The sequence below is a fragment of the Eschscholzia californica genome, unplaced genomic scaffold, assembly GCF_041429995.1.
Source record: "Eschscholzia californica isolate CP2 unplaced genomic scaffold, dmEscCali1.0.p SCAF_2, whole genome shotgun sequence".
Lineage (NCBI taxonomy): Eukaryota > Viridiplantae > Streptophyta > Magnoliopsida > Ranunculales > Papaveraceae > Eschscholzia > Eschscholzia californica.
In genome coordinates, this window is record NW_028238309.1 from 17637104 (window position 1) to 17646120 (window position 9017).

Here is a 9017-nt window from a genome sequence, read left to right on the forward strand (position 1 = left end):
ATATAAAAAATTATTCAGTCTAATTTTTTTTTTGTGGGATTTGGTATTAATAATTACTATTTAGGTTTATGAACAAATTTTTTTCTTTAGGTTTATGAGCAAAACTTTATTTCGAATATAATTTTATTAAGACCTTTATTTATTATCTTGAAATTCTAACCCTTGGTGTATCGTGTTATTATTTCATATTTATAAATTTGAATAAGTAATAATGATTTTAATATATAACAAAGTTAATGTGTATTTTATGTAGTTTATGTAAGGGTAAAAGTAAACTTTTACAAAAGTTAACATTCCCATTCCTCTACAAACCAAACACCAAGTTAGGATTCCATCAGGAAATGAAATTCCTATTCCTGGTCGAACCAAACATTAAACTAAGTAACCTGATTCCCAGGAATCTAGTTACGGGAATGGTATTCTCGGGAATCACATTTCATTCCCGCGCGTCAAACATGGCCAAAGAGTGTCGACTTCATCGGAAGATATGACTAGAGGGATTGAGCATATAACATGGATAATACCCATAAAGATATGTCCAAAGGCCTAAAGAAGTTTATGCAAAGATATTACGAAAGGCCCGAAAGAAGGGATTTTGGGTCGGGACACCAAAGAGATGTTTTAGGCCCAAGAGGATGGCCGACCATGTGATATGGGCTGCCCATAAAGGGGCCAGCTGGATCATGTCATATTCCCTTGTAAGGGGTGACCATAGCAAGGGAAAAGGGAAAATAATCTTATTCAAAATGACTTTTTAGGAATCTAATTTGGGTTGATGAGGAACAATTTCGGTTTCAGCCATACTAGAAATCGGACGGTGGACGACCGGTCTCGAGGTTGGTGAGGAACAATTTCAGTTTCATTCATGCTAGAAATCGGCAAAGAGGAAACATACGATGGTTCCGAAGAAGGAGAGTTGACTGATCCATGATCCAATATAGACGAGGCGCCTGGTGAAGCCATCTCGGTTTCAGCTGGGTGTAAGCCATCTCGGTTTCAGCTGGGTGTAAGCCATCTCGGTTTCAGCTGGGTGTAAGCCATCTCTGGGAGTTAAGAGAAGAGGCCTGGTTGAGTAAACGGGCGGTGACGGAGGAGGGAGTTCGGAGAGAGAGGGAGTGCTTACAGACCGAGAAGGTGAAAGATAACGATCAACCGGAGTACGAGTTTCTGAAGGCACCTCGGAGACCCGGGGAATTGAAGATGGGTGAGGTGAGTAAGTATAAGAGCAATCGGGTTATATGTAAAGAAATGGAGGTGGAGCGGAAGGAAAAAGGGTGGTGGAATCCATTGGAAAACGAGATTAATGAAAAATCACATCCCCGAGAAGTGTAGATGCGTTTGGTAGAAATCATAAACGCGGCAACCCTTTTGACCGTGGGGATAACCCACAAAAATGCCTGGGGTGGCACGTGAATTCATTTTAGAAGAGATATGAATGTTATGAGTATAACACAAACATCTGAAAACACGAAGATGGACAAAAATAGGAAGAAACCCAAGTAATTTCTCGTGTGGATATAAACCATCCAAAATAGGTGTTGGCATCTTATTTATAAGATAAACGGTCGTGAGGGCACACTCACCACAAAAAGAGAGAGGAAGATTACCCTGAATACAAAGAACACCGACCACATCCAAGATGTGCCGATGTTTACGCTAAACAACCCCATTTTGCTGGGGGGGTAGACACAACTCCTTTGATGGAGGACACCATGCTTCTGGAACCAAGATTGGAGATCGCGAGACATAAACTTCGTCCCGTTATCGGAGAGAAAAATTTATAATTGAGGGAAGATGATGTCTCCCATGCTCGTTTGAAAAGAAGCGATTTTAGAACGAAATTGAGTGTGAATAAAGTTAAAAAATTAGAAATAATCTTTGTCATTTCTGTCTTAGAGTGCATGAGGAAGATCCAAGTGCAACGAGAAAAAACGTCGACAAGAGTTAAAAAATAACGAGATTCAAAAATAAAGGTGATAGGAAAAGCATGAAGTAGTTCAAAGAGACGAGAAGTAGTGAAAGTGCTTTTAGAGAAAGGTACGCGAAATTGTTTTGATTGTGGACATATAAGACAAGGAACTTTATTTTTTAAAGGAGATTTAATACAAGAAAAACGTTGTAAAAAATAGTTAAATCTGCCATAACTACGGATGACCTAGCCGCCAATGCCATAAATCAAAACTAATATTATTAATACTAGAAACGAAAAAAGAAAAAACACTTAGACTTATCCGTAGAAAGTATATCCTTCATGGGGATCACCAACTCCAATTGTCCGATCTTTGACTTGGTTCTAAAAGACACAAGAACTAGAATTGAAAGTTACATCACATGAAAGAGCACGTATAATTTCAGAGACAAAGATTAAATTAAATTTGAACGAAGGTATGTGTAAAACATTGTGAAGATATAAATCTCTAGTAAAAAAAGATAAAACCAATGTGTAAAACACGAACTCTAAAATCATCCGGAAGACGAACAAAATAGTTCAGAGGTGCGATTGAATAATAAGAATAGATGAAAGAGATGAAGTTATATGTGTAGTGGCATCTGAATCAATGACCCAAAGAGAAGTAGAAGAGAGGTAACGTACCTTGGAAGTTTGGAGATGAAAGGGAGTCGTTTGGTTGCTGGTCAGGTGGGACGGTGGTGCTTGTAAAGTTACTATTGTGACCGAACTGTTATTGTTCGGAGATGCCTATAAACGGGCTACTTGTGTTGTTTATAAAAGGCCCTTGTATATTCTAATTGGAGGTGCCTATAGAGTTGCGTTGTTGTTCAAGCAAGGAGACCAGATAGTTGTACTGGTTAAAGCTTAAAGAAGTCGATAACACCACAGCAGCTAGAGGCACCCCCTGTTGCGATGCGGTTATTTCGGCTCCGGGTGACGTTTGCAGCCACGGGACCTGATCTTTATCGATCTGGATAGCCATGAAGTTTGGAACACGTAGATCGTAGATGGCCATGTTAACGACAATGATTTAAAAAAGGTCTTTGACGTTTTGTATGTGGTTTACCTAACCGGTCGGAATGGTTAGAATTTGAGTTATCGAACCGCTCGACCGTCAGGGCAGCAGCTTCAACTGTGTTTGTTGAATTGTGAGGGATATTTTGTTGAGTTTCTTCTTGCTTCACAAGGCTATGAATCTTCAAGATTAAAGAGAAGGGGTCCATGAAAAGGATTTGACTTCGGATGGAGGAGAAACGATCATGGAGTCATTGGAGAAACTCCACGGCTCGTTCTTGATTTGCACGATCAATAAGAGACTTTCCATGTCCACACATGCATGGTTCAACAGTAAGTAAGGATTCTAACTCATCTGGAAGAGATTTAAGACTTGTGAAATAGGACGAGCCATCATAACCTTCTTGTCGTAAACAAGAGATAGCCCGTTTCGATTGAAAAACCTTTGGAGCATTGGTTTGAAAGAAACGGTCATATAAGTTTCGCTAAACATCGGCGACATCATCATCATCATAAAGGATGGAAGATCGAATATCGGGAGCAACTGGATTAATAATCCAACTTCCAACTAGATCGTGGAAGTTGGTTTAGGGATAGTACCATCAACAAATTTAAGTTTGTCTTTAGCACGAAGAACCTTTTTCATAGCTCAAGACCAGGAGACATAGTTATCTCCGGTGAGAAGAGTTGTAATTAATACAGTAGTAGGAGAGTCAGAGTGATGAACATCAAAGACAGAAGAACAACGTGTATTACTTAGTTCAAAAGAACCATGAGTTGGGATTATCAAATTAGTTTCAGAAGAGATATCAATAGGAGTAGTCATAATGAAAAAAAAAACGAGATACGATATCAAACTTACTCTAATACCATGTGAAGAATAATAACTTGAAGACAACAGAGAAGAATCGATGAGATTCAAAATAACTTCTTTATTATTATTCACTGTTATGTTTAGCACTATGATTACAAGATGTATTTATAACACATTAATAGGTATTAGTATAAACACAAAATACAATTAGGATTAATCAAGTACAATTAGGATTAATCTAGAGAGTTGGATCCCACATGGATTGTGTATAGGCGACCCGGTTTGGTTATATCAGTTGGTAGCTCGGTCGGACCATTGGTCGCTCCATTATGTGTGTAATATTCTTTCTTATTGCTTTTCCATCTTCTACTCCTTCAACTTGAGCCTGAACAAAAGTGAAAAGTGAAATACTCTTACTACTTACCTTTACAAACATTAGTTCCAAACATCGTTATCTTTTTGTTTCCTTTCTCCTGCTTCTTTGTTGGTGATCTTTGTGTTAGCCCCTTGTTGATTGTTGCAGTACTGGTCTTTATTACTGGTGGTTCTTGTTGCTGCAATGTCGATGTTGGTTTCTCTTGTGTGTTAGTTGTTGTCTTGAACACCTTGAACTGTTGTTGTGTTCTATTTTTGACGCAAAAATTCGTTGATATCATAATTTTCATCGGTGCGTTCACTTTTACCTATTGTTTTTCTTACTAGAAATTATCCCTCGACCCTATTGGACCTTGTGCTCATCATCCTATCCCTAACTTAACGCTGCAAAAGATTAAGAGACCTTGAGTGTGGTATATAGTAAACAACCCCTTGAGCAGATCTATTAGGTGGGCCCTTGTAATACCTCACTCCACAAGTAAGGAGCCAATATAATTAGTCCACATGCCACGTGCAAGTGCAGTTAGTATTAATGGGGCCCTTGTAATTGGATATTTTCCTACCAAATTTTCAACTTTTTAAGTCTTAAACAAAACAAACAGATCTGGCTTGAATATTTTTTTTAGTTCTAATCTGCTTTCTTTGTTCCAAGTTCCATGTCCTAACTTCCCAACCCCACCTCCTTCTTTGGAGACTCTTTTCTTTTGATTTCTTTGTCCCATTCTGCTTTTATCATCAGATTTGAAGAGTTTGAAGTGAAATCTTTAATACCCAATGAAGAAATTTTAGATCTTTCTTTTTCTATTTCATACACTTAGAGTTGACTTTTTGAGTTTCAAAGAGAATTAGAGAAGACTCAGCAAGTTTGAAATTTTCCATGTTTTTTCATGATCTTTTATCAAAGTTGAGGTACCCATTTTGGGAAATACTTATTTTTGAGTGTAGTTGTGAGGTTCTGTTTTTGTAAGACAGTCATTTTAAGAAACCCAAATTTCTGAATCATGTAGTTAGGAAAATTGTTGAGGAATTTCTACCTGAGATCCACTGTGTAAAACCCTAATTTGTGAGCTGGGTAGCTGTTTTTTTCTTGAAATTTGAACCTAATGGAGAAAGAAGAGAGTCTTCCACTAGATTGTAAGGGTGAAGAAGGGGATGGGAAGGAGGAGGAGACAGAAACAGAGAGAGGGTTTTGGGCATTTATTTCTGAACCTGTAGATTGGTTCAGAATGCTTGCTAATGAAACTCATTGGAGTTTTGTTTTAGGGGTTGTTGTTGTTTATGGAATTAGTCAAGGATTTGGTGGAGGTCTAAGTAAAGTTAGTTCAGATTATTATTGGAAGGATGTTCAAAAGGTGCAACCATCTGAAGCACAAATGTATTCTGGAGTAACTTCTATTCCTTGGATTGTCAAACCTCTTTGGGGTCTTCTCACTGATGTTGTCCCCATTTTCGGATATCGAAGACGACCATATTTTGTTGTAGCTGGTAATTTATACATACCCACATTTTGATTTCTCTTCTAATATGATCTATTTGTGTATTCATGTCTTTTTGAGTCATCTACTGATTTAACTAGCTGTGAAAGTAGTTCGATTTCGGATTATTGAAATTACATGATATATATTGGTAACTTTTTGAAATGCGTTTAGCTATTTTTCTGGCTCAATAGTTGATACTTACAAGTTTAAAGCATCCAATGATTTGAAAAAACGTATCCACTCCTTACGAAAATTAAATTGTACATGAAAAGTATGAATATAACTTGAAAGGAGTAAACGTAATATAAAAAGGAAACAAGTTCCTACCTACTTGTCTTTCAATGCCACTCTTTTCATGCTCAAGAAAATCAAAACGCGGATTCTGCCTATTCCGATATTTCCTAGTTCCTATAGATTGAAACATCTATACTTGCCATGTTTTAATATTGGCTTTATTATTATTATTATTTTTAAGAAAACGACAAAATGGTTGGCAACGTATTCTAAAATGGAAGTTTCTGTGTGTATGTTCTTCCAAGATTTATCGGTTAATGAGTTTAGAGTATGAAAACGTGGTCAAGCAAGAAACTTTGTCATCACAAATACAATGGGATTATGTTCGATCGAACTTGGCCCTTGAGTCCTTGGCATTCATGTACAGATATAAGTGGATTAAGTACGGGGGAAGTCTGTACTAGTTATCTGCAATAAGCGTTAGCTAATGAAAACTGAAAATAACTACAACTTTATAGAATTGGTGGAGATATTGTGTAGAAATTTTAGCTACAAATTAGCAAACAATAGAAATATAAAAAGCATGTTTCCAAGTACCAAAACAATTATGGTATACATCTTATAAGAATGTAGTAGGTTATCATAAGAAATATGTAAATTCATTATTCTATTAACTAACAAATAAATAAGCCATACAAGAACAATTCGAAATAAACAACGGTATTCAATAAGGCAAAGTTATTTATTCCATGTTGTAAGATTGAAATCACTGTTCATAACTCTTACGGAAACGATCAGTAATTTCCACAAGAATAAGAATTAAAAAAAAACATTGTATGTTAATTTTCTTGTCTTTAGACTTCGACCGAATGTTTCCGCCATTTCTTCCGAATTATGTCAATTTAGTACTATCCTCTTAAGGATTAATTACTTATACAGATAATATTTCATATGTTTCAGGTTTTCTTGGTGTCATCTCCATGCTCTTGATATCAATGCACAAAAAGTTGCATATAGCATTTGCATTGTTATCTTTAACGTCAGGGAGTGCTGGTGTAGCCATAGCAGATGTTACAATTGATGCATGTGCAGCTCAAAACAGTATTACCCACCCTTCCCTTGCTTCTGATATACAAAGTTTATGTGGACTATGTTCTTCCATTGGAGCACTTATCGGATTTTCAATTAGCGGTTTTCTTGTTGACCTAATTGGTCCTAAGGTTAGTTCTCCTCGGTTCTTTGAGTTGATTAGTGTTTGAAAATTGAGTATTTGGCCTGATAAGTTCCTTATCTTTTCTTGATAGGGGGTGTTTGGATTGCTTAGTATCCCAGCTTCATTGGTCATTTTGGTTGGAATAGTGATGAAGGAACCTCACATTCCAACCTTTTCCTATATGCAGGTAATAATAGCTGATTTCTTGCTTCTTCGGCTCCACTGAAAAGTGAACTTTCATTAATCGTCTTGTCGTCCTAGCAAGTTAAAAATCCTCGTTTTCTAACTTTCTCCCATAACAAGAGTTAGGAATCAAAACAAGGAGTCTGGTGAGATTCGTGTCTCCTTTCAGAACTTGACTAGGATTTCAGTTTGTCAAGTGGCTATCGGCTTGTTGTACCCATCTTTTCAATTTTCGCATCCTCATGCCAAAACCCCGTAAAAGGGATTTTCTTGACATAGTGCCCCAGTTCTTAGGTTAATTTGATGTGCATCCTAACTCCTAAGCATTTCCTTAAACAGAAATGCCCCTTAGGACTCAAAAGTACTCAATTTTTTTTTGAAATCTAACATAAATGTTCTTGACAATTTTACAACGTTATTGTGATAAAGCTTCTCTTTGTGAAAGTGACTAAATTGTCCAACCATTTAAAAATATTATAGTTTGTCATTGTGATTTTTTACTAAGTCTAGTCATGCTTTTATTCATGTATCAAAGGCATTTTCATATATTCGGTATTTACCATCTCTCGCAAGATATGGGTATTCATTTTAAAAGTTGCGAGTGTGTTGGTGCACTAGAAAATCTTTCCTTCAAATAAGTTTGTAACTTTATCATGATATCAGGTATACGAGAAGTTCCTCGATGCAAGTAAGGCTATGTTGACAACATTAAGATGTGGCGAGGTATGGAGGCCATGTTTATACATGTATTTATCACTTTCTGTAAGCTTAAACATCCATGAAGGAATGTTTTATTGGTATACCGACCCGAATGCAGGTCCAGCTTTCTCTGAGGTACTAATCTCATTCTCTTGATTTTTTTCGGTATATATATTATTAATTTTATCCTTATAAGTATTAAAATTTTCGTTCTTATGCAGGAGAATGTCGGGTTTATATTTTCTTTTGGTTCAATAGGATCCCTGCTAGGAGTATTACTCTACCAGAAAGCTTTTAAGGACTACCCGTTTCGTAGCTTACTTTTCTGGACTCAATTGCTCTACGGTTTATCTGGAATGCTGGATTTGATATTGTTGCTTCGGTTAAATTTGTCTTTCGGTGTGCCGGATAAATTCTTTGTTGTGATTGACGAAGGTGTTTCTCAAATGACTGGCCGATTAAAATGGATGCCACTTCTTGTACTAAGCTCAAAACTTTGCCCTCCTGGCATTGAAGGTACTTTCTTTGCTTTACTGATGTCTATCGATAATTTTGGAGTACTCACATCGACATGGGGAGGAGGATTCTTACTTCATTTGTTGAAGGTTACTAGGGTGAATTTTGATAACCTGTGGTTGGCTATTTTAATACGAAATATAATGAGAATATTTCCACTAGCTCTAATATTTTTGGTTCCGAAAAGTGATTCTTCGTCGTCTATTCTTCCTTCTGAACTTTTGAAGACGAAAGAAGGTGGAGAAAATCATGAAGCCGAGACTGAACTTGTTTCGTTAGTTCATAGTAGTCAATGAAAAGTAAGAGTAGTTAACATTCATGATGTAAACTCAGCCAGGAATAGGACATGGACAAAGCACAAATATCTGCTTGTCTCCTAAGTGTATCATTTTTTCCGATTTTTCTCTCAAGAGTTCAATTTTTAGGGTATATTTATTGATTGCTATTGTCATATACCAAACTACAATTTACATTGATGGAAAAACAGATAGAGAAATCACTTTAAGAGAAAAATCTAATGATAATTACCCCTTTGTATCA

General features: G+C 36.6%; 1 protein-coding gene across 1 annotated transcript; it reads left to right on the top strand.

Moving 5' to 3' along the window:
• The first annotated feature begins 4601 nt into the window (after positions 1-4601).
• Positions 4602-9017, top strand: LOC147556617 (putative folate-biopterin transporter 2). The gene is made up of 5 exons (XM_086657523.1): positions 4602-5639; positions 6827-7086; positions 7171-7266; positions 7926-8096; positions 8183-9017. Exons 1-5 carry the CDS (start codon positions 5258-5260, stop codon positions 8771-8773), a joined length of 1500 nt encoding a protein of 499 aa, XP_086513649.1. The 5' UTR covers positions 4602-5257; the 3' UTR covers positions 8774-9017.

Excerpts from the sequence above, each read along its gene's own strand:
- LOC147556617 (XM_086657523.1), top strand. The coding sequence starts at position 5,258 with ATGGAGAAAGAAGAGAGTCTTCCACTAGATTGTAAGGGTGAAGAAGGG. Across the intron at positions 7,087-7,170 it reads TTGACCTAATTGGTCCTAAG|GGGGTGTTTGGATTGCTTAG; the intron begins GTTAGTTCTCCT and ends TTTTCTTGATAG. Across the intron at positions 8,097-8,182 it reads CAGGTCCAGCTTTCTCTGAG|GAGAATGTCGGGTTTATATT; the intron begins GTACTAATCTCA and ends GTTCTTATGCAG.